This window comes from Myotis brandtii, unplaced genomic scaffold (assembly GCF_000412655.1).
Source record: "Myotis brandtii unplaced genomic scaffold, ASM41265v1 scaffold187, whole genome shotgun sequence".
Lineage (NCBI taxonomy): Eukaryota > Metazoa > Chordata > Mammalia > Chiroptera > Vespertilionidae > Myotis > Myotis brandtii.
This window is the reverse complement of record NW_005356944.1, coordinates 3,321,501-3,347,865: the sequence shown is the minus strand read 5'-3', so window position 1 is coordinate 3,347,865 and position 26,365 is coordinate 3,321,501. Positions and strand designations below refer to the sequence as shown.

Below are 26,365 nucleotides of genomic sequence, written 5' to 3'. Positions count from 1 at the left end.
GAACGGCCCCTGTGGCTTACATACCGGTAGGATTTCAACACTCTGACGCCAAGTGTGCAAAACAGAAAAGAAATGTACAAGAGTTTCAGAACACTCCTATAATGAGGGGTGGGGCTAATATGTCCACGACTGCACATAAGCAAATCTGCAGACTCGGTGAAGGTGTCAAATGAACCTGTTTGAAGGAATGAGTCTTTAGTTAAGCATTTTGCTTTTGGGTTGAGCCCACCATTCAAACCGTCAGTAGGACAGACCCCCATCAGTTTGCTGGCTGAGGTCACGGGAGCAGGTACCAGGGTGCCTGACCTTCTCGAGTTGTCCTCCGACCACGAGTGAGAAGTACAAACACCCTCAAGGAAGAGAGCCAAGAACTGCGGCCAGAAGAGGCAGAAATGGGCTGGAGGGATCAGAGGGCATGGGGAACATGAAAGGGTTATTTTTCCCCTCAGATGGCTCTTGGTGAAGAAACACAAGTAGCAAATGCTTTCAACTGTTTGTGGGCTAAAATTTCAGACGTTTGCCTATTCTGTCTGGATTTCTATTTTGACACAATCAAGATGCCCCTAAACTGAAATAAAGGGAAATTGGAGGTTCCCTTTGAAAAGCCTAATTTTAGGATGATTTCTGGGGTGGCTTTCAGATGGGTAGGTCAAGTGATGAGGAAAATGACCTGAAGTCTACAGATTTGTTGACAATCTGAGTTGCCTCTTAATTACTCCTCTTCATCCCCACTTCCACTCCCTGACCAGCAAAGCAGCTACCCTGAGTTGTCACACAGTTGTCCATATGGGAAATGATGGAGTATTAATAAATAATACTAGCATGTACTCTTTCATGTGCTCATAACTACAAACCTCCTTTTGCCCCTCTTGCATTCCATTCCTGTAAAATGCAGTCAATGCAGATGTGCACTGAGTCACACCACTGGCACTGAATCTGCACCCGGGGTACCATCTGTGAGGAGCACACCCTGGAAGGTCCATCTGCCCTGCTGACAGTGCCCCCCAAGGCGTGCACCTCTGGTTCTACCTGCTTCTCGCAGCAACCAGTGCTGAACTGTCCTCCACCTCCATTTCTCTGTGTACAACAGGGCAACAGGGGACAGCCCGGCCATTTCCCAGCAGTGGAAAGGCGGTCACCCTTCCATCTACAAGGAAGCCCAGTCTGCATCCCACAAGCAGGACAACGGGGCTGCTGTAGCCCAGCGCCCGCCAGCACTCAGCACTGTCCACACATTCCTGCTAGGCTCTGAGAGGTGTCAGATGGCGGCTGCTTTTTGAGCATCTTTTCTTAAATTTTTTAAGCCCTTTTAGATGTCCTTGTTTATAAACTGCCTACTGATATCTTTTGTCCCTTTTCTGGTTTGGGTTTTCTATCTTTTCCTTACCGGTTTATAGGAATGAAACAGAAAATGCTAGTTTCTGGTTGATTTAGATACTGTAACCTTTACCCCCCTCGATTTGCCATCTGCCTCTTAATTAGTCTACAGTACTTTACCAGCCAGAAATTCTTTTAAAAAAATATATATATTTTTATTGATTTCAGAGAGGAAGGGAGAGGGAGAGAGAGAAACATCAATGATGAGAGAGAATCACTGATTGGCTGTCTCTTGCAGCCTATTGGGGACCGAGCACACAACCTGGGCATGTGCCCTTGATGGGAACTGAACCTGGGACCCTTCAGTCCACAGGTTAACGCTCTATCCACCGAACCAAACTGGCTAGGGCAAGCCAGAAATTCTTAACATTGATGCAGTCTAAGTCTATTCTTTGCATTATAGTTTATACTTCTGAACGTTTTTGTTTTGTTTTAAAAAAAGAAGTCTTATTCTGCTGCAGGCCAGAAAGATGCACTGAATTTTATCCTAACAACCACGAGACTTTGGCCACATCACTTAACTCCAATCTCATTTTTCTCCCCTGAAGAGTGGGAGGACACCCACTCTCACTGAACTTCTCAGGTTCTTGAGGGAAATCAATGAATGGTTAAAGCACCACATGTGGGTGCATGTCTCCCACACTGAGCTTCAACCCACCAGGAACTAACTGCCTTTGAATGGAGGGCAGGAAGGCTCGGATTTCATGGTCTCTACCCCGCCACCCCTGCCTCCCACTAAGCCATCCCTGTGGCTACTGGGCTCTCTCCTGCATCACATTGGCCTCTCACCTATTTGTGTGCTAACATCAGTTTTAATTGCTGTGACTTTGCAGGGCAAGTCTCTTTATTTCATCTTCCTTATGGTTCTCTAAGCAATTTGGCAACCTTTATTATTCCACAGATTTTTCAGAGTATGTTTATCAAGTGCTTTTTAAAAATACAACTGAAATTTTTACAATGTCACCATATTCTCACATTCCTGAGATATATCCTTGGTCAGGACCTAAAACACTGCTGGATTTGGTGTGCTAGCTTTTAAGTTTTACGCATATGAGCCCACACATTGGCCTGTGATTCATTTTCCTCTCATGCTGTTTTGTAGTGGCCTCATGATGAGTTGGGAAGCATCCTCTCTTGTGAGGTGAAATGCTCTGTACAATATGGAGACCAAAGCTCTAAGCACTGATTTAAGTGCATTCTGCAAGTTTATAGAAGTTTTTTCATACCTTTTCAAAGCTATCGTTTTGCTACTGAATTCTAAAGACTGCATGATGTCTGAAGAAAGTGATCAGTATGATACTGAACCTTTGTGATGGGCTGTATACAAGTCAATTTCCCCTATAACTAGATTCACCAATTTCTTATACTCAGGTATTTTGAATCTGCTAGACTGAAACTACAGTCTTTTAAATACTACCAGACAGGGGCGGGGCACTTGGGGACCCAAACTTTTCATCTCTTCATTAAGATTTATAGAGTTTAATAGAGACATTAGAAAGATGTCAGGCTAATGTCTGAACCCACATTTGAACCAAATTAAAGACATTAATACTTAAGGTTTCTCCCCATCATCCTCCCAACAACATGAAGCTGCCAGTACGATCTCGCCCCTGGTTACCTTTTGAAGACTGCAGTTTCTGTCTTGGCATCTACAGTGAGGCTGAGAGTTTCCTTCATGCCGCCATTCATCACTGTCTCAGTTACCTTGTCTGTACTTTCTGCGTCCTCCTCTCCATCAGAGCTGGCTTCCATGGCCACACTACCTGTCACTGAAAAAACACAGCTGATGGTCATCCACACCGCAACCAAACAAGAACTGTCACCCCTCTTCTGTGCAGACCCATCCACCCAATGTGACATTCTCCTGCTTCAAGGGTGAGATGGTTTGCCCGTTGTTGCCTTGGACAATTCTTGATGGGCACAGGCTTCTTAGCAATGCCCAATGGAGACGTTTGCTGCAGCACAGGACCAGTAAGTACCCTGTCTTACGAGCTCACACACCCAGCTTTCCCCAGCAGACCCTGCTGTTCCTAACGTTCTTCACAGTATGGGGCAGGAGGCAGCGACAAAGTCTAGCCCCCCGCTTCCATCCACAGTACACACAGGGTATCCACTGCCCTGTCCTCACTCACCTCTTTCTTTAGTTACCCCACTTGGGTCCTATCCTTTTTTCCCAAGTTACTTACTTGTGATTCCTGGTGGATGATTTATTTCTTACATCATAAGGAGCCATCTGGTCTAGTGCTTATAAGCCTGGGTCTGAAGTCAGATTTCCCGAACTGAAAAGCCACTTACCAGCTGCATAAGCCTTGGGCGAGGCACCTAACAAGTACCTGAATTTTCTGAACCAGAAAATAGGGATAACTGATCTCACCCACAGAATTGTTGAGAGATAAAGTGAGCTCATCTATACAAAATGTTTAATAGAATGACAAATAAAAGCAGTATTAGTAATGGTTTTATTACTTTTCCCTGCCCCTTGGTTCATGTGCCCTCTACTGAATCCTCCTTTCTCTAAGAACTTACTTGTTTTTCTAATATTTATTTGATTCATTTAATCTTTATTGTTGAGAGTATTATATATGTCCCCCCTTTTCCTCCATCCAGCTCCTGCCTCACAGGACTTACTTCTTTGTTCCTGCCACATACCACCAATTTTCCCTCACATCCATTCACTAACCGCCTTCCTTTCCCCCACCTCCCAAAGTCCTGTTCTTCAGGTTGAAAACAGTTCAGGGCCCATGGAAGAAACAATGTGTGTATTTTGAGTAACAAGAAAACTCACTGGATCCCCTTGACCATTTTGTCTGTTCATATGGTGAAAAGAAAATAGGTCCACAGCCTGAACCACACCGGATACACACACATGCTCCAGCAAAGTACCCAAGGGGCAAAAGAACAGGGTACAGGCTGGGCTTGGATCACACGTTAACTCTGGTTCTTTTTCCCCGGGTACTAGAGGCTAAGACCTGCTTCCTTTCTGCACATTGATGGGACTGAGTGACTGACAGCTCAACATGCTGTGGTTCTGGAGTGAGCACCCAATTTCTTTTCTCAGTTTCCCAGTGAACATGAGACCTACCATCTCACTTTCCTGGCTACTTTGAGCTCTTGAGCCCAAGAACAGAGAGTCAAGTCTGGTTTTACTATAAACCTGCTATGGGATAGTCACCTTTTCAAATCTAGAACACTAAGCATACATTAACCCTTTTCGGTCCAACCTCGAGGCTGACTCGACAGACCAGGCACTAGGAGCAGGTCCAACGTCGAGCAGTAAGAACATTAAAAAGTTCAACATTCAATCCTGTCAATTAATTTGGACCAGACTGTTTGAATTCCAAAAATAACATTGGACCGCAAAGGGTTAAGGCTTGAACAGCCACGAAATGACGGCCCATGGGATGTGCACCCAGGCTCTCTGCACCCACCTTCTGGCTGCACGGCCAGCGCAGCGACACTGGGAGTCAGAGGGTCCATTGGTTCAGCGCTGGTTTCCATTTCCACTGGAGAATTACTCCTTAAAGACTCTTTTGTACTTTTAGAAAAGAGAAAATTCACGTTAGCAGTGGCTAATAGCCTTCTGTTACCATTATTCACAAAAAATCCTTTGAAAATCAGTTCCGCCTGCTGGGAAGGCACCAGCAGTTGGTTACAGACTCCAGGGATACAAGGATCTACGCATAGGCAGCAAGTATCTGCACACTCGGCAAGGCAGTAACGCAGGAACTTCTCCCAGGCCCCAGAGGCCCCAGCTTCTACCTCACCACAATCACCAGCTCCCAGGGCCGGGACAGCAATGGTGCACGCTGCACAGCAGCACCTGCATCTCCGTGTCTGTTCTACAGAAACCCTGACTTAAGTAGAGGCTAACTGCCCGGAGCGCCCCCCCTCTTAGGATACTGACTGAGAAAACGCGAGCTGTGCACAAGGGGAAGGGAAGTGAGGCGCTTCAACAGTATCTATCACCCAGTGAGAAAGATACAGAGAAAAGCAGGAGGTGGAAACTTGACTGTTCTGGACTGGAGTGAGGTTGGTAAAATAATTCATAATTTGGAGACATTTTCCACCAATTTTACTTTATCACTGAATAGTAGCTTACTTACTACCAATTACTTAGAGTTGCTATAAAGCAACATGGGTTTCTTTCAATTGTCTAAGATGGTAGCTGCTCACTCACCTTTTCAGTAGGCAAAATAAAACAATGTTCTGCAAATCAAACTAAGCCTAACAAGACATGAATTCCATGGTAAATACTCAAATGCTGACAATATTGTTCAGGAAAATTACGAAATAACAGGTTGCTGTCATCGAGAATACAAATAACCCCAGCTGGTGTGTGGCTCAGTGGTTGAGCATCGATCCATGCACCAAGAGGTCACTGGTTCGATTCCCAGTCAGTACATGCCTGGGTTTCAGGCTTTGTCACCAGTAGGGGATGTGGAAGAGGCAGACAATCAATGTTTCTCTCCCGCTCCCCTTCCTCTCTCTAAAATATCAATTAAAAAACATATGTATATATATTTTAAAGAGAAAATACAAATAAGACTACTCCCCTTAATTTACAGCACTAGCTGAGCTACAAGTGAGATACAAGTCCATGCTATCACTAAATTCAAGTCACATTTTGCATTGTTCTATCATGTTCCACAGAGAAGGGCCTCTCAGTTCCTTGGCTTCCCCCCAGTCCTCTCTCCTCAGTCCTGTCCTGACAGCTCAGTGGGGCCAGAGCAGGCCTGGGAGATGCCATCTTCATCAGCACCCTGTCCACTCGCTACCTGGGGCCAGGTCTTCCCAAGCTGCTGGTGCAGGATCTACTCCCTCCCTTCTTTCCCCAGCTTGCTCTGGTGAAAGGAAGGAGGGTGGTAACTGTTGTTCTGGCAACTCAGAGCTATGGCAGTATCTCCTCGTGTTGATTTTTAGTCTTGTTTAAGTCACCATATCCAACTGGAATGGTGTGTGGTGCCTACGGCAAAGCACATCATCCCACAGTTCTCGTATGGGAAGGTGTGGAGAGCTGGTACCCATGCTCACCTCAGGGAAGACGTGAACTCTGAGAAAGAGGCCCAGCCTGTCTCTTTAGCTGGCATCGGCTCCTCTGTGCTCCAGACATCAGAGCCCACAGAGTCTAAGGGAGCACCGTGGGTTGTCTCCATGGGGACATCAAAGTTGGCTGACCAGTTGGGTGCTAAAGAGAGGAGGAATTTCATTTTGAGAACACTTCAGTAGTTTAATATAACACAAGATATTTTACACAAACAGATTGGCAATGATTAAAAAAAGATGGGAGATGTGGGGGAAGGCATCCCCTTTCCCCACAGTCACTGGGTAGGAGGGTAGGGCACCACCACCTGGAGGGCAGTGGCACAGCATCCACCTGCCTACAAACTGCAGTGCCTTCTGAGCCTTAGCAATTCCCACTGAGATTTTTCCCAGTAGAAATATCAAAGATGCAAAGCTACACAAGAATATGCTAATCTAACGGCTTAGTTTTCACAAGTGTACCAAGGTCATAGGAACATTGTTAGGAAGATGAGTGAAGAAAGCTACTCCCTGTAAAATCTTTGTAACTTTTCTGTAAACCGAAAATTATTCCAAAATAGAAGTTTATTAAAAATAAAGAATATGTTGGCTATTCATTCAACTGCAGTAAGTTGGAAACAACCTTAATGCTTCCTAATCCGCATCCGGTCCCATGTCTCACTGCTAAGGGACTAAGGGCCCCGCTGCAGTCTCCTGGAGTTAGCACGGACACCAAGCAATGTATTTGGTCCCTCCTCTGTCATCCTCATCTCAGAAATGGTTTCTTCTGTATGCTAATGAGCTGACTGGTGGCTGGATGCCAAGGGAAGTCACTTTGTAGGAGGGAGAAGGGGCTGGGAGTTGAGCTAATCATGAATGGCCATGATTTAATCAGTTACTTCATGGAGCCCCTATAAAAACCCACGCTGCAGGGTCAGAGCTTCTGGGGTGGCCCATGACAAATTCCGCAGGGACAGAAGCTCCTGTGCTCAGGACCCTTTCAGATTGCTACTCATCTCTTCACCTGGCTGTTCCTTTGTATACTTTACAATAGTCTTTGTGATAAATTGGTAGTAGTACGTCAAGTGCTCTTCTGAGTTCTGTGAGCTATAATGGAACCCAAAGAGGTCACAGGAACTCCCAATTTATAGCTGGTTGGTTGGAAGTACAAAGGGCCCGTGTCTCACTGTGACTGGCATCTGAAGTGGGAGAAGGCTGCAGAAGCGAGCCTTCCCCTGGGAGATCCACCCCAATTCCAGAGAGACAGTATCCGAACTGAACTGGAGGACACCCAGCTGGGGCTGGAGATGTGGTCCGTGTGGGAAAGCCCACCAGCTGGTGTCAGAAGTGAAGCTTGAGAGCACAGAGAGGAGCTTTATTTACTTTTAAGTCCTGCAGACACAGGCTGATTTCAGAGGTGGGTAGGGGTGGCGGGATCTGCATGGGCATCTGATTCCTATCTGCGGTGCCTGTCACCATGCCACCTGCCTGCCAACTTTGGATCTGACCTGCAGGGCTGTTTAAATGCCACCTCCTCAGAGATGTGCCCCTTCAGATGACACGAGGCTGATACTTGAGTTCAGTGCACACCATGCTTTCCCTTCCCAGTGCTTATGCTGAATCCCCAATCCTCTCAGCCGGTGTGGAACCTCTGTTCTCTCTCAGGGCTATTTCCTAGCACACGGGGGACCTCTAGGCTGTAGGGAGGCATGCTCGGCTAGGGAATCTGCCAGCTGTTAGGAAGATTATCCTAGAGGCATGAGACTGGGAAGCACCCGTGTACAACAGAAATGTTCCAGTTCTAAAGACCTTACTGTGACTTTGGGCAAGTTACTTAACTTCCCTAAGCCTGCGTTTCCCCACCCGTTTAATTTCGATAGGGACTATCCACTTACTGAGGTTCAGCTGAGGATTCAGTGAGGGCCTGCAGGTCATAGGCATTGAATTAGGGTCTGTTCCATGCTTCCTGCCCTTAAATCTGGGTGAGTGTGGCAGGGCTGCACTGATACCAAGAAGGGACGATACCTAATGCTTGGAAATCTCACCTGAAACTCTTAGAAGTTAACTAATTTTAATAAGCCAGCTAACACAAGTCTTTTTAGCAAGTAGCAGGACATAAATAAGGGAGTTTTAGGGTTTCAAGAGTCACAAATAAACTCTGAAAAACCCCATTTAAAACTGTTTAAGCTTTAAGGTGTTTCGTCTGGCTCAGTGCATTCATGATTCTACAAATGACAACACCGGCTCATCTTTCCACAGCTGTGGCCTCTCCTCTTCAGCACAAGCACCCAGAGGACACAGTGTGCCATGGCCCCTCTGCAGACTCACACAGGTGTTTCCACACCAAGGGAAGCAGCAGTGCCACCATCAGAAGTGTGACCTGCTTCTTCCTGCAGGATCAAATGACATGTGTCTCAAGGACTATTTCAACACAGATCAACACATGTGCTTGGAAGAAAAAGGTGACTCACGCTCACTGAGGTCCACCTCCATCTTGTCCTCTGTGTTGGCGCTACTGGAATCAAACAAGTCTTGTTTTGCCCCGTCTTCTTCTTCAGAGTCTGTGCTTTCCTCACTGTCTGTACTCCCCGAGCTAAGAAAAAAAGGGGCCAAAATGACTTAATGCCGCCTATCAGCCACCAGAAAATTCTACAGGTCATTCGACAACAGAAAACCACATTGCACTTATCAGGAGCTCATCTGTCTGACATCACTTCATTAAGACTCTGCTCTGTAATTGTGCTGCCTTATCCTTGGCTTAAAGATGTGGAGCACAACCTAGCAGCAGCCTCCGACAGGTGTGCAGAGGTACCTTGTGTGTGTCAACCTGACTTTCCTACTGACCAAGGGTGCTGAGCTCCTCTTTCCTGCTGCTTTGCCACCCACATACCTTCTTTTCTGAAGTTTTTGCTTGTCTTCAGTGCATTTGAAAACTGGGTTACTGTCTTCTTTCTCGTGATAGGTCTGAGTGCTTCAGAGCCTCTCCTACAAATTCTTTTTTCAGATATGCGACTGCAGTGTTTTCCTCCTAGTGTATACTTTGTCCTTTTTTAAAAAAATATATTTTATTGATTTTTCACAGAGAGGAAAGGAGAGGGAGAGTTAGAAACATCGATGAGAGAGAAACATCGATCAGCTGCCTCCTGCACGCCCCCTACTGGGGATGTGTCCGCAACCAAGGTACATGCCCCTGACCAGAATCGAACCTGGGACCCTTCAGTCCGTAGACCGACGCTCTATCCACTGAGCCAAACCAGTTAGGGCTACTTTGTCCTTTCATTCTCTTAGTAGTGTCCTTTGAAGAGTAGAAGTGTTTAGTTTTGATAAATTTAAACTCACTAAGCATTTTCTTTCATGTATAGTGTTTTTAGTGTTGTATCTTAGAGATCTTTGCCTAACCCAAGGTCACGAAGGTTTTCTAGTATACGTTTTATAGTTGTACACTTAGGGCTATGGCCCATTTTGAGCTCTGAAGTATGCATTGAGCTGTTCTTTTGCATACACAGCATGGTTTGTTCCAAAGTCCACCCTTTCTCCACTGAACCGCCATAGCACCTCCATCAAAACCAGTTGTCTATGTATCTACTTATGGGCTCCATTCTGTCCATCAGTCCAGTTCTCGTCTCAGTTACTTGAGACCAGGTTGTGTTGGTCCCAATTTCGTCCTGTATGAAAGCTGTTTTGGCTATTCCAGATCCTTTGTATTTTCACGTGAGTTTAAGAATCAACTTGTCAACAGCTACCAAAAAACTTGTTACAATTTTGTTTGGGATTGCACTGAATCGAGACCAATTTGGGGAAAACTGAACTCAACTATGTTGAGTCTTCTAATTCATAAACATTTATCATTGATCAAGTCTTGGTTTCTTTCAGCTGTTTTATAATTTTCAGTGTACAGGTCTTACACATCTTTTGCCAGGCTTATCCCTATGCATTTAATACTTTGCTGTTATTCTGAATAGTATTGTGTAGCTATTTTGATTCTAATTGTTTGTTGCAATGTGCTGAAATACTATTTTATGGACTTTGTATTGTGCAATCTTGCTAAAGCCACTTAAGTGTCCGAGTCGTCTTTCTGTAGATTCCAGTAAATTTTCTGCATTGACAGTCATGCTGTCTGTGGATATATTTTTACTTTTTCCTTTCCAACCTAGGTGCCTTTTCTTTTTCCTGACTTACTGCAGCGGCTAGAACCTCCAGCACAATATTAAAAAGCAGTGGTGAGAACAAATATACATCTCTTATTCCTGATCTTGAAGGAAAATCCTCTGGTCTTTTACCATTTAGAATGCCCTGACCGGTTTGGCTCAGTGGATAGAGCGTTGGTCTACGGACTGAAGGGTCCCAGGTTCGATTCCGGTCAAGGGCATGTACCTTGGTTGCGGGCGCATCCCCAGTAGGGGGTGTGCAGGAGGCAGCTGATGGATGTTTCTCTCTCATCGATGTTTCTAACTCTCTATCCCTCTCCCTTCCTCTCTGTAAAAAAATCAGTAAAATATATTTTTAAAAAATGATGCTAACTGCAGGTTCACTGTAGAAGATTTTAATCAGGTTGAAGAAATTCCCTTCTATCTCCAGTTTGCTGAGAATTCTTAGGAATTCTCATGATGGATTCAGCCACATGCTTATTGACTGAATTTCAAATGTTAAACCAAACCAACTCAGTATTCCTGGAATAAACCCTGCTTGGCCCTAATATATTATTGTCACATTTATTTACTAAAGTTTTAAAAAGGACTTTTTGGCTTTAGCCAGTGTGGCTCAATTGGTTGGAGCATCATCCCAGACACTGGGAAGTCGTGGGTTCAATTCCTGGTCAGGGCACATACCTAGGTTGTGGGTTTGTTCCCAGTCAGGGTGCTTACAAAAGGCAAGTTGAAGTTTCTTTCTCACATCAGTGTTTCTCTCTCTCTCTCTTCCATCCTCTCTAAAATCAATAAACATATCCTTGGGTAAAGATTAAAGAATATCTCATAGAGATAGGTACTATACCCTCCCTGTCAAATTTCTGGAAGTTCGTGTATAGAACTGGTATAATTTCTCCCTGAAATGTTTAGGAGAATTCACCAGAAAGGTCTTTAATAGATACAGGACTCATCTGATTATCTTTTTTGCTCAAGCTTTGGTAGTTTGTATCTTTCAAAGATTATCTTAGTTGTCAGAGTTACTGGCATAGAGCTATTCATAAGATTCTCTTATTATCCTTTTAGTTAGTATCTGTGGAGTCTGTAATGATGTCACGTCTCTCATTCCTGATATCAGTAATTTGTAACTTCTTTTTCTTGATCGTTCTATCTAGAGGTATATCAATTTAATCTTACAACTTTTGATAACAATTTTTCTCTACTGTTTTTCTGTTTGATGAGAGCATTGATTTAAGATGCTTCTTTTTTGAAAAAATAACCAGTTAGGACTAAAATGATCCCTTCAAGTGTTGTGTAGCTGCACCCTCCAAATTCTGATATTCTGTTTTTATTTTCTTTCAATTCAAAATACGGTGTAATTTTCCTTTTGATTTCTTCTTTAACTCATTACGAGTTTAGTTTCCATACTTCTGGAGATTTTCTAGAGACCTTTCTGTATCTTTCTAATTTAAGTGCACTGGCGTCAGAGAACATGCTTTGTATGACTTGAAACCTTGGAATTTACTGAAACTTGCTTTATGGCCCAGGTACAATCTCTCTGAATAACTCTTTCATGTGCACTTGAAGAGAATGTCTCTCCTGCTGCTGTTGGCTGGAGTGCTTCACGAATGTCCAGAAGACCAGACTGGTTGGTAGGACTGTTTTCTGCCTATTGTCTTATCAATATCTATGGATTTGTCTACTTCTCCATGCAGTTTGATCAGTGTTTCTCCATGTACTTTGAAGCTGTTATTAGGTACACCAACATTCAGCTGTTGTTCACTTAACTATCAAGATTCTGACAATGAATACTCAGATAACAAGAACTCCCTGTGTACAGAAGCAAATCTATTTAGGTTCCTATGATATAGTGACTTAAACATTTGGGGGAGAAAAAATACTGAACTAATTCTGATGGGTATCAATTGACATGAGTCTGTCTCCCCAAGTTAGATTAGCTTTTAGAAACAACTTCTCCATCCTTGGGGAAACGCTCAGTCTGTGTAAGGAACAATACATAACCCAGCTGCTGCTGCTATTACTGGTGAGGAACAGTTCTTCAAAGCACTCTGTGACCACATTCCTAGGCATCATTTCCCAGTCAGGAGAGGCTATGTCACAACTTTTCACGAACTACACAAAGGCACACCCAGCATTTTCAAGCAGGTCACCTTGACTCGTCCATTCTATCACCCTACGGATGGGAGTACTAGCACCAGCTCACAGCAGTTATCCAGGGTATTTCTGATCATGACAAAAGCTTTGGTTTCTAGGTCAGATATACATGCGTGGAGAGGATACGTTAACATTCTTTGCTTTATGCACTGGATATTATTGCTAATGGAACAGACTCTGCTTTACCTGGACCGTCTTTGGGATTCTGGTGTAAATGCAATGTGCTTCTCCTCCCAGATGTCTTCCTCATCAGAGCCGCCATCATCAAACTGCTGGATTCTTTCCTTACAACATGCTTCAAACAGGGCAATGTTTCCCTAAATAAAAATGAGGAGGAAAAGAACAAAATTTAAAGCTCAAATCTCCCAAAGTGAACAATGTAAATTGCATTCTTCTATTTCCTTTAAAAAACAGTGCTGCTCACATACACCAAAATAAAATGCAAATATCTAATGTCAGCCTCTGTGGAAGTAATGACAAAAAGTTCTCCACTAAGACTGGATTCAAAACCAGCATATAAGCCAGGACTGTCCTTGTGGACTCACGTTCATCTAGTAAAACACCCCGCCCGCCTGCGATGCAGTCTCAGGTCTGTCGGAACACAAAAAGCAACCTGTATTTCCTCAGCTTTTCCAGTCCAGCTAAGCAGTGATGGGCACCAACTGGAGTCAGCACTTTCTACCTTATCATATCAGCCAATAAACCAGTGGTCTCTCATACTGATCAACCTAAAATTCAAGAATGTGTCACCTAGTCGGTTTGGCTCAGTGGCTAGAGCATCAGCCCTCGGACTGAAGGGTCCCAGATTCAATTCTGGTCAAACTTGATTGCAGGATTCATCTCTGGCTTTGATCAGGGTGTGTGTGAAGGCAACCAATCAAGGTGTCCCTTTCACAGCAATGTTTTTCTCTCTCTCCTTTCCAGTCTCTAAAAATCAATGGAAAAATATCCTCAGGTGAGGATTAACAACAACAAAGACTGTGTCCATTCAAGCGACACTAGTCCACTAGATCAGTTGATGTGGGTGACTTGATGTTTCAGAACTGCTTGGGGCTAAGAGGCTGGTGCTGATTTGGCCCAAGTTCTGCTGACATACAGCAGAAAAAGGCAGCAGGCTAGCATCAAACTGCATTCTTTGAAGCTAAAGGTCTACACTGCAATCACAAGTGACCTGGTTTTATTAGCCCTGCTGCACCTTAGCCACAGGGCCAGGAAGGCCATGTGAGTGGGTGAAAAAGCACCAATCTAAGATGAAGCTTGATGGCCCAGAGCCCCTGATGTACACAGCACCCAAATGCAGCTTGACTCATCCAGTTCCCACTTCTAAGTTAATACTTACACTTTCATTTGTATTGAGGGTGAAGTTGATGTCTGATACCCGATCAAAAGAAACACTGTAAACAAAATGTAAGTGTAGAAATAGTTAATTATCTAGACTCACAGAAACAGTATTCATAAAATTTTCCAAATTGAAAATATTTACACTATCATTAAAATCTGCATACATTAAATAAACACATACCCTGCTTGCATTAAATGATACCCCCTCCTTTGGGATTAAGGGATTTATATAAAATGGGAAGGCTGGCCAGCTGGTGTGGCTCAGCAGTTGAGTGGTGACCCAGGAACTAAGAGGTTGCCAGTTCGATTCCCGGTCAGGGCACATGCCCAGATTGCGGGCTCAATCCCCAGTGGGGGCCGTGCAGGAGGCAGCCAGTCGATGACGTCCTCTTTCATTGATGTTTCTATCTTTCTATCCCTCTCCCTTCCTCTCTCTCTAAAAATCAACAAAAAAATATTTTAAAAAGAGAGAATATTTTTTTTTAAATGGGAAGGCTGAAATAGAAGCCTTTTGAGAAACAATAAACACAACCTCAAAGACATCCTATAAAAGATTTTTAACATCCATGGACAACTATGGCTCCATAACCAGGAAAAGGTTACTCACAAAGAAATAAGTCAAAACATAAAAAGCACACAAAAGTTCTCCAGGTATAGCCAAATTCATGTATGAAAGACACAGATGTCCCTGAAATCTTAGGCTTGAATACGGCATTAGGAAGAAAGTAAGGAGTAAAAAAATTCAGAGCCTGGTAACATAATTTTTTAACAGGTGGGGCTATCTTATCATCTTAAAAGATCTATTCTAATCAACCATTATTTTATTTTAAGTCCCCCAATACAGATTTTAAAGAGAGTATGGAATCCTAACAAGTGGCATTTAATGAGTGCAGACAGGCATGTGCAGAGATGCTGTGTGGGGAGCCTGCAGGTTCCAGTGTGTGCACCCCTAGGGTTCAGACATGAATGCTCCCTTTGGATTTCTCAGGGCTACTGACAGCTTTCCACCCCTGCGGCTGACAGTGGAGCCTGAAGCGCAGGGTGCCCACATGGCCGATTGAATGGCAGTTACAGTGAGTTGGAATGTCTTTTAGCTTCTCCCATGCCTAAACTGTAGCTGTGATAGACAACAGCCTCCACTGGCTGTAGTTCCACAAACTATTGCGAGGAACCACAACAATCTGGTATTCCTGAGCGTCGTCAGGGAGTCTCCTGTGAGAACAGCCATGCAACATTCAAAACTTTGTTTTCAATGAGCCATGCTACCCGTCTCTGAAACACTTTATTCCCCCAGGGAAGATGCTAGACCGTCTGTTTCCATTTCTGAGGATCACCCACACAGCTTCTATCTGTTAGTTTTCTACAGCACCAGCAATGCCCCCTGCTGTGCTCCTCTTACCCTGACTGCAGAATGAGTGGTCTGGCTGCCTGGCTCTTGCAAAAAACCCAACTCTGCCTTATGGTGAGTACCCCCGAGAAGGGAACACAGGGTGGCGCTGCTCCTGCACCCGCACTGTGTGCTGTAAGGGAAGGTGCTGCTCAGGCCTGGGAAGTAACACAGGGATTTCCTGCTTTAGTTCTGCCACCTAACTCTAATGACTGAAGCGCAGCAGAATGAATTAAGTTTTAGTAAAAATAAACTTCTGTGAAATAGGTCAAGCCCAAAGGCAATCCCTCTTAGTGGGAGACTATCTAATTCCTCCCTGTCCTTTGGGTGCTGCAGGGCCTGACAGGTTAGAACTAATCTGGAAGGGTAAGTTCCTCCTGACTCATGGGTGCAGACAAGTTCCAAGAATCCAGGAAAATCACAAAATGTCTCACAAAGAGCAGGAGCATACGAAACAATTATGGAAGCAGGAAAATATACTCACTTGCCAATGTCATCTTGATCTGCAAACTTCTCATCGTTGAAGCCAAACTGGTCAATAAAATTGGACGTCATTTGTTGCATCTGATAATCAGAAAAGGCCTGGCAACCCCAGGACCAGTGACAGTGATATAATGATTCTAATGACATTCTACAGACTACTTGCCCACTGTGTTTCAGAAACCACCTTATTTATCTAGCCGTAGGGCTTTAAAAGTTGGTGTGTTTTCTAAGAAAAATTTCCAATAATTTCAGACATAATTTACCCAAGAGGAAATGTTTGGAATTTGGTCCACAAGTCATTCTATTGCATATGTCACTGTAATAAATGTTAAGGGACCACTCTGTCTCCTACTGCAAATTATCTTGAGAGAGGATTGGGTTGTCTAGTTGAAAGAGATGATTCAAGTGACATGTGACAGTCTGAAATTATAAGGTGTACTGGCTACCTCTGGACACCACCAACCTTCTCATTAAGATCCAACAAGTGACCACCTACCCTCCCTCCCTGCGTCCCCTGCCCCATCCCATTACAACCACACAGCATTAGAGAACATCCACGACCCTACAAACACAATGTTCATTTAAAAAAGAAAAAGATTAAAGTTTTAGAAGTTGGAACGAGTATAAAATTAACTTCTATCCTACCTACCTTAGAGAGAGGACAGAAAGTTCTAGTACTAATCCGAAACCACTCTGAAAAGTCTACAACACTGTTTCCTACACCACTTCTAGAGAGCCCAGCTCACGTGGGTTTTCTTAGGTGGAAAATGGGGGAATGTTAAAATGAACTCCACAAAAATGTTGATATTCTAATTTAAAAGAACAAGCAAGGCCAGGGCAAGTGAAACAGGGAGTGTGTTCTATGCTATGGATCAGGAGTAAAGAATTTATGAATATAAGCAAGTACCACTCCTCACTCTACCCTAACAATAAATATGGAGACGAAAAACAATGTGTGTGATGCCCGTGGACAGGTAAGAGCACTCTTTCCTGCAGGTGAGTCCCACACATGGGGCATGAACAGCAGGTGGTGGCTGAACTAAAGGCATCATTCCTGAGGCCACTTGCTGGGAGGGAGGCTGTAGCCGAGTCAGTCCTCTCTGAGCAGAGATCGTGGATTCCATCCTGCAAATTGCTGCAGACATGCCCTGCCCTTCCTTCCTGGTCATTCATTCTGGGAGCAGGGAATTATGGCATGAATAATCCAAGTTGTGGGTAATTAAAAAATAAACCTTATATTTGGCTTTGGAAGGCCTCTTAGGTCTGAAAAAAACTTTATCTACTTTCCTGCAACCTAAAACCTCACCTTTTGCTTTAACTCCGGATACCCAACCGCCATCTCTGTTCGTTCTCACACTGTCAGGCGGTCCCTTCTTGCCCAGACATGACACTCTATGAGCACATGGGGCACAGGGCCAGCCTTGCAGGCAGCTGCTAGGAAGGCACACCAAGGCTGGGTTGTGAGAATCTGGGACCGAGTCTTGAATACGTTATTGGAAAATATGATGTGTAGCATGGCGATTCATTAAATCAAAAAGGAATAAACCAGCTGTCTTTTACAAGTTAAAATAATGCTTGGTAACTTCAAAGACGTGCCAGAGAATGAGTCGTCTTTCTGAGGGAGCAAGCAGCATAGCCCAGGCTCCGAGTTTATAGGAAATCTGGTCACACAGGGAAAAGGTCCTTCTCAATTATTGTGTTCGACTGTTTGTTTATCTATTTATTTATCTATTTATCTATCTATCTATTTATTTATTTATTTATTTATTTATTTATTTTTGTACTTCTGGAGATCCTATTGTAAGTCTTTTGGGTGTAAAAGGGAAGAAATATTACCAAAAGTATTCCTTTAAATGCTTCCTGATGTTTTAGCTGCTTCATAAATAGAATGCAAATTCTAAATGTATTATAAATGTGTATGCCAATGCCTACATTTGTGTACATAAAATCGTCCCTCAGTATCCATAGATTGGTCCTTGGACCTCCTTGGATACCAAAATCCGAGGATGTTCAAGTCCCTTACATAACTGTGTAGAGTATTTGCATGTAAAACACGCACATCCTCCTGCACACCTTAATTCACCTGTAGGTTACTTATACCTAACACAATGTAAATGCTGTATAAATAGTTGTTATACTGTATTGTTAGTCCTCATTAATGCTAAGTCTATTATAGCTTCTACATAGATATAAACTAGCAAAGAACTTCAGGTTTCAAACCTGATTTTCCCTAATAACGAAAGCATCAAGGCTTACTAAACCCATGTAAGTGAAGATGTTACTGTATTCTATTTAAAGCTACATAAAAAGTGCTTTGAACTCTGAGAAATCCAAATCTGGAAAGCACCACATGGCTGTCTAGCTATTAAAATCTTTTCATTATTAAAAAACAAAAAAACCATATTTCCCAGAACTAACATCCTGGCCAAAGTCAGGGATGTACAAGTCACTGAGAAGTGAGCCCAATGCTTCATTAAGCAAATCTCTTTGGTGGAGCCACCTGGGAAACAGACACCAGGCCACTTGTCTGACCTGCCTGCCTGCCTCTTGACAAACCTGTCTGGAATGAGGAGCAGGAGCAGGCTAGAGGGAGACCTCCTCACCCTCCACATCAGTTAGGCAGAATTAGAAGGAGAAAAAGTCAAACACCAGCAGTGAGGAAACCACAGGAGCGGGAGGCAAAACAATGCCCTGAGCCAAATGTGGCCGCACGGGTGACATGCTCAGGTTGTCCAATGACCTCGCTAAGCTCAAGTCAAACACCAGCAGTGAGGAAACCACAGGAGCGGAGGCAAAACAATGCCCTGAGCCAAACGTGGCTGCACGGGTGACATGCTCTGGTTGTCCAATGACCTCCCTAAGCTCTCTACCCTCGGGACTTGACCAACATGAGACCTAACTTCAAATGTGAACGAGAACTTGAAGTTCTTATTCATATGAAAAAGAGCTCTGAACTAAAGTAAGCTAGACTCATATTCTCAAATGAAGAAGAAAAAATGCTTTAGAGCCCATTTCTTATTTTTAAAATGATCCATGATTGGTTTAAACATGCAAAACAAGTGCCTGTCAGTCAGGAAAGAACAGTTACTCTCCTACTTTCAGAGGGTTACACAAAGTGAACAAAATCCATAGGAATAAGCCTGGTGAGAGCTGTTACTTGGGCAGTTTTGTGACTGAGTTACTTCCTGTGCACATCAACAGTCTGTCAAACCACAAAGAAGCCAGAAACTTACCCAGAGCAATTATAACCCTGGAACCAGGTTTCCTGAGAAATAAGGGATCCAGTTCCAGACCCCTACACCCAACCACTCCTTGATTAAATCAGTGGCCCAAAGCCCCAAGTTTATTAGCTTATGTATCAAAAGAAGTTTAGGGGACTCTTCGTCTTCAAGTTATTTCAACAGGTACAAAATCACCGTGGTAATTTACATTCTCCACCACCATGCTTCACTGTGGGGTGGAGCATGTGTAGCATGGGGTTCACACTAGGTTAAGTGGACATTGTCAGTACTCTGCCGGTGCTCCAGTGGAGGGGAAGGCTGACATTAAAGTGCTTCCTGGGGTAGCACCAGAGAACTTGGGTCAAGAAAGGATTGCTTGCAGGCATGAGGGCTCACAGCAAGCCAGGAGGGCACCCTGGGGGGCAAGTGCTGCGGATCCGCAAGCCAACGTGGGACAGTGGCAGTGAGGGGCTGCTGCCATCCATAGGAAGGCCCTGCTGTTCAATAGCATCCCCTATAGGATGGCTGCTCCCTGTTCCTAACCTTGGGAGGCTGGCTTCAAATTCAAGAGCAGCAGTGCCAAGAATCAAAAGAGAGCCCTGGTTGGTGTGGTTTGGTTGGGCATCATCCTATGCACAGAAAGGTCTCCGGTTCATTACCTAGTCAGGATATATGCCCACGGTGCCGGTTCGGTCCCTGGTTGGGGTATATTTAGAAGGCACCGATGGATGATGTGTCTCTTTCCTTCTCCCCCTTTCCCTTCCTAACAATCAATAAAAACATATTAAAAAAGAAGAAAATCTGCCCTAACCAGTTTGGCTCAGTGGATAGAGTGTCAGCCTGTGGACTGAAAGGTCCCAGGTTCGATTCCGGTCAAGGGCATGTACCTTGGTTGCGGGCACATCCACAGTGGGAGGTGTGCAGGAGGCAGCTGATCGATCTTTCTCTCTCATCGATGTTTCTAACTCTCTATCCCTCTCCCTTCCTCTCTGTAAAAAATCAATAAAATATATTTTTTAAAAAAAGAAGAAAATCAAAAGAGAGGCCAGCCAACTGTGGAAATGCCACTTCAGACCTATCCTGAAAATGTGAATGTTAAACTGCCTTATTATCAAAACCAAAGCAACTGCTTAGCTCAACTTACACTGGAAGGTGACAGCCTACTTGGATGCCAAAGACGGGGCCAGTATAACCATTAGATGCTTCATCCTGGCCCTGATAAAAAATGAGGCTTACAGGTTGAGGGAAAAGAAGCTAAGCAACACTCGGTGCCGGGTGGGAAGGTGACCACGTTAATTCTGTTGTCACACCAAAGGAACTGATATGTGAAAATCTGGTAAACTTCTGCATATGAAGAGCTGATGACTTTTGAAAGGGCTTCTATTTTTAGCTCCCAAACTTGATACCCAGGTGAAATAATTTGTCACCTTTCCAAAAACCACCAGTGGATGATAAATCAGTACAGTTATTTTTACAACCTGTTTTCTCCTTCACAACAATTATAAGCAGCTGATAAATGGAGATAAGTTTGGGGGCAGTTGCTTCAACTAGAATTTAATTTAGAAGTTACTATAATAGACATTAAAGATATTAGAAACATATAAGCTATTTGGTTCAGGGATATTTGTGACATTAATAGGGTCTTATTCCTATGATTTTTACCCCGAGTTCTCTACTACCGGAATCCTTAAGCAACAAGTTAACTATTGTAAAGGTCTACATAGCAAGCATGTCTGAGACGTTTACTAAACTATTCAGTTCATTCAAATCTCTTGAAAACTTACCCAAATCATCATTGTTATCAAGCATGAAACATTTCCTGGAAATATCAATACAAACCTTCCTCTCACATATCCAACACTTCCTATTTAAATGCTTTTGCTAATTAATAAGTAACCCTAAATTACATCCTGACACATAATCTGTCTCTAAAACCGATTCATAAATGGCAACTGGACTAAGCATTTAAAATAAAAACAAAAAGCAAAGCTTTAGGCATCACTCACTTGCTGCAAAGAAGAATCCTGTGAGAAACCCGTTTCTTTAAAGTCAATTTCATCATCACTGGATGAATGAATATGGCAGGTTGTAACCTATATGCATAAAAATGTAAAAGACTATTTAACAGAGAAAAGTTTTGGACATTTGCATCATCATTTTTATGGAAAAATTACAACAGCAAGAACAAAACTAAGTAACAGTTAAGTTGTAAAACCCACCCGTATTCATGGGTGCACTTCACTCAACCAGATGGTTTGGCTTCCTGCCCTCTGCCGCCCACTTGTGGTGATTTCACTCATTGCTAGCATCACCAGAAAACAGGTAAGAGATGAGTTACTCCCTTCAAGTGATTTTATCTCCTATAAAATGTTTACAAAGGGAAGGCAGAAGGAATGGCTCAGATGAAATATAAAAATAATTTATATGTGCCAAGCCTGAGAGCTAAAACTGCAATTTCCAGGAATTACTAATCAGCCACTAAAAGGTCAGGTTTAAATATTATGATTACACTTTAAATTCTTGCATTTCCTGCCCACTCTAAGCACTTGAGTTAATAGTCCTCTGCTTGTAAAAAGACCCCAAATTTTCCACCCCTTAAAAAGTACCGCCCCTGCGATTAGAACTTATGACAAATTCATTAATTAAGCAAAAACGCAAACATGAACTCTGCTCACCAATTCATGGTGATTTTTATTAATTTACAAATGTCACATAATATTAGAGGGAAATGTATTAACAATTAGGAATGAAGAAATACAAATGACTACTAGTACTAATAGCAGTAACTGCTACATAGGAAGTGACAAACATAAATAATCTGTACACCCTAAAAACCAGCACAAGGGTCACTTACACATTTCCTGAGTTACTCTTCCTAACTTTCTGTACAAGTGTGTTGGGCAGACACCACTGTCATCAGGGGAGGACACTAGAGGCCATTACCTACCAGCCCTCGAAGCTGTGCCGAATACCGTGGAGTTACAGAACCTGCCGATCTGATTTTTGAGGTTTCAACACCGGTTCAAGCCCAAAGTAGAATCTAAATAGATCTATATGTGGTTGGGCTTGTGAAATTCTGACTAAATTACAGCCTGAAAATTAACCTTTCTCTATGGCTGACCATCTGTGGTAAAGATACTAAGCCCAAGTGAATAACCCAGCATTTTCAGTTCATTCCCTTTCTATGCCCCCTTCTTGGATAATAAGGTCTAGAGAACACATTCACATCTAATTTTGAATCTGGTCTGATGAAATCAGAGGCAGAATTTGTGATCAATGAAGGAAACCTGCTTACGTCAATCCTCCTGTAGTAAGTTAATGGGGAAAGATGTGGGGAGGATGGGATATGCCAGGAGTACCCAGTCAGAATGCAGAGGAGGTGGCAGAATATTGCTTGGTCATGGCAGCTGGCTTTTCCTGGGGTCAAGTGGTTCCACTGCACAATAGATGTAGAGGAGCTTTGGGCTACTTGGCTGGCAGGCTAGTGTCTGAGTCATATTATGCCATTGTGTGTTTTACACCATGGTGGGGTGCAGAATTAAAGGCAATTCACAGAGCAAGCAAGGTGAACTCAACAAGAGAGAACCAAAAAAGAGATGGCTACTTCTAAGTTTAAAAAGGATACAACATATGCTCATGCAGACTTTTACTTTTTGCTACAAAGTAACATGTTTAGCTCATTAATGAGAAAGAAACTAGCTTTTGTTGAGCAACTAATGTGCGCCAGACATCAAAGCAATTCTGGGAGGGATCTAAAACAGTATTTTTCTCCAAAAAGAAACTACTGTTTTAGAAAGTTATTATTAATACTAACAAAATGCATGTACATACACCTTTGTAAGTATGTTATTGAAAGATGTGGGGATTCTGCCCTAGGATAAAGCATTGGCCTGCAGACTAAAGGGTCCTGAGTTCAATTCTGGTCAAGGGCATATGCCTGGTTGCGCCCCAGTAGGGGGCGTGCAGGAGGAAGCCAATCAGTGATTCTCATCACTGATGTTTCTATCTCTCTCTCCCTCTCCCTTCCTCTGTGAAATCAATAAAAATATATTTTAAAAAAGAGATGTGGGGATTCTGATTTAATACTCTGCAGTAAAAAGACAATTTAATTTACCCACAGGGGAAAACTTGCTAATTGGAATCCCAACAGTTCATTATACAGATGTATCCACTACGAGTCCTGATCTAAACTTCTAAACACAGCCTTTTGAGGCATTCCATTTCAGTAAATGCCACCTTCATTCTTCTCCTTCAGCTAAAATTTCAAGTCATTTTGTTTTTTCTGTCCCACACACATCTGTCCACTCTGCTATCAAATATAATGCAGCCCTTGCTCAGGTGCTTGCAGTGTTGTCCAGTACACCAAAAGATGGCAGGTTCAATTCTCGGTCAGGGCACATACCTGCGTTGTGGAATCAATCCCCAGTCAGGGCAGGTACAGGAGGCAACCCATTGATGTTTCTCTCTCTCCCCTACTTCCTCTCTTTCTAAAAATCAATTAATATATATGTGTAAAAACCTAGAATCCATCACCTCTCATTAAATCTTTTTAAATTAAATTTACTGGGGGTGACATTGGTTAATAAGATTATATAAGTTTCAAGTGTAGATTTCTATGATACATGATCTGGATATATTGCATTGTGTGCCCACCACCCAAAGTCAATCATCAAATCTTTATTACCTTCCTAGTGTGAGATAATGCTGTGTCATGCAGCTAACTAATCTCCCTGCATGCCCAATATAGTCTAGTCTCAACCCAGCAGCCATAATAATCTTTTAAAATATACATCACTTGTTAGTTCCTAAGCTCATGGCTCTTCATCAGACTAAGATCGCAACCTGAGGGGCTTGCTGTGGACTAGAAGCTGCACAAGATCTGACCTCAGACCTCACGTCCCATTCTCTCCCTCCCTTGCTTGATCAAGGACACCGTGGCAGGCTCTGCACACAGGAACCGCCCCAATCTCAGTCCTTTGCACTCACCCTTCCTCCCTCACTGCCATCAAGGCTCTAGAAAAGTTACCTTCTCAATGTAGTTTTCCTAGACCACCTCATTTAAAATTGCGCTCCTCCCTGGGAGTTTATCCATCCACTTATCCCTCCAAGGATTTCTGCCAATCTGATCTAGTACAGTGACCTCGTGTCTGGCACATAGCAGCCATTCAAATATTTATTGAATTAATGAGTACTAGTAAACCACTAAATGAGAACACAGAATCATGACTTTTTAAAAAGTAACAAGTATATACAATCACTCTTGCCAGGCCAGATGTATTCTAAGCACTTTCTTGATGCTGCAGTGAAAATAGCTTTTAAGATGTTACTATCTTTCATAAAACAAAATTTTAGTTTTACTAACTGCTGTTACAGGAAAAAACAAATGTTTCCTTTCATCTTTGCTGATTAGGCTGCTAAGGAAAATCACAAGCATGACTTGACTGTTAACCTCTGACCGGGAGCAGGTTAGAAACACCAACTCTCAGAGGTTCCCCCAGAACCTGATGGATCTCCAGGCAATTCATATGTGCACATTTGTGTGAGGCTTTTTTGTTTGTTTTTATTAAATCTTATCTGAGAATATTTTTTCCATTGATTTTTAGAGAGAGTGGAAGTGAGGGGAGGGACAGAGAGAAACATCAATGTGAGAGAGACACATCGATTGGTTGCCTCATGCATACGCCCTGACTGGGGTTGGGGATCGAACCTGCAATCCAGGTACATCCTCCTGAACTGGCAATCAAACTCGAGACTCTTCATTGCACAGGCCGGCGCTCTAAACACTGAGACACCGACCAGGGCCATAGCACATTTGCATTACTGTCCACAAAAAACCTCCATAAGCTATCTCATCAGTGCTGGGAAAGAAGCACCAAGACTTTTCATTCTCTTTTTTTTTCTCCTTTTGTTGAAACTTTTCATTATCTTCCTTGAGAATGAAACCCAATTTTCCAAAGTAAGCAGAAAAACATTTCCTACGTCATCTAAACTTACTCTACCTGAATCCATACCAATATCTACAGTTTGGGGGCTTAGTCAAAACACAAAGGTCTCTGGATGTAATTAAAATACTGAATTTCATTCATAATAAACTCTCAACATAAAAGCATAAGCAATATATGCGTCTGCTGATGGGGTCAAAAGACTCAAGCACTCCAGAGCTCTCAGAGGGTGTCAGGAAATTGCTGCCCTAGCAGTGACAGGAGCTTGGGACTGGTACAGCCCATCCTACATAACCAGCAAGTCCTCAAGCTCACAGCCAGTAGGATGGACAGTTAAGTATTTGGTGTGTAAATGAACAAATCCTTGCGGGGACTAGGAAAATACTAACAGGCCAGGGCAACACAACAATGTAGCAACTCAAGCATTTGGTTCTTGAGTCACAGGTTGACTCAAATTCTGTGAATAACCTGACATGATTTCCAGAGAGGTAGGTACCTGAGCCATCCTAAAACCAACAAAATCATGGCAGTGCATCTAATCTATCTATTTAGGGAGGAGCCAAGGAGAAAGCCATCTATTACCTAATGCAGTGGTTCTCAATCTTCCTAATGCCTCGATCCTTTAATACAGTTCCTCATGTTGCGGTGACCCCCAATTTCATTGTTACAAATTGAACATAATTAAAGCATAGTGATTAATCACAAAACAATATGTAATTATATATGTGTTTTCCGATGGTCTTAGGCGGCCCCTTTGAAAGGGTCATTTGACCCCCAAAGGGGTCGAGACCCACAGGTTGAGAACTGCTGACCTAACGGCTGATTTGACTGATAATGTACCTGAGACAATGAGAAGGGAAATGCTTTCACCTGGACCTTGCACTACAGCACAAAAAGTGTGCCGCCCCAATGCCCCGCCTCCGGGCCACGGGGAGCAGCCACTGGGCCCCGCTCCCGAGGAAATCCTGGCATAAGCCTTTTGAAGCAGTTGCCGGCCCCGCCCCCGCTGTGCATGCTGCTATTTTGTGACAGCATTACGGCATGAGGGTTAATTTGCACATTACCTCTTTATTATATAGGATTCACAACAGCATATCTTCCCTGGAACATGGTTCCCAACCCCATTGGATTAGAGTCTGAAACATTCTGGGTGGAGAAATGAAGAGTTTGGAGGCTGCAGGTAAAGTCTCCTTGGTGGCCTAGGACAGTCGTCGGCAAACCGCAGCTCGCCAGCCACATGCGGCTCTTTGGCCCAGTGGCATGGGCCACTAAGTTTCAATCACACTGTACGTGCGC

General features: G+C 43.3%; 1 protein-coding gene across 9 annotated transcripts in view; it reads right to left on the bottom strand.

Moving 5' to 3' along the window:
• Window positions 1–26,365, bottom strand: part of PPP6R3 (protein phosphatase 6, regulatory subunit 3) — a 78,718-nt gene that overhangs the window by 5,101 nt on the left and 47,252 nt on the right. For 3 of the 9 annotated variants that reach the window (XM_014538132.1, XM_005864350.2, XM_005864360.2), the window contains 9 exons: window positions 21,134–21,220; window positions 15,908–16,005; window positions 14,035–14,089; window positions 12,882–13,012; window positions 8,868–8,989; window positions 6,409–6,562; window positions 4,806–4,912; window positions 2,996–3,146; window positions 25–42 (listed from right to left, as the gene is read on the bottom strand). In XM_014538132.1, coding sequence (XP_014393618.1) covers window positions 25–42; window positions 2,996–3,146; window positions 4,806–4,912; window positions 6,409–6,562; window positions 8,868–8,989; window positions 12,882–13,012; window positions 14,035–14,089; window positions 15,908–16,005; window positions 21,134–21,220 — 923 coding nt within the window. The remainder of the gene's footprint in view (window positions 1–24; window positions 43–2,995; window positions 3,147–4,805; window positions 4,913–6,408; window positions 6,563–8,867; window positions 8,990–12,881; window positions 13,013–14,034; window positions 14,090–15,907; window positions 16,006–21,133; window positions 21,221–26,365) is intronic. The other 6 variants (XM_014538129.1, XM_005864355.2, XM_014538130.1 and 3 more) reach the window with 4 other exon arrangements.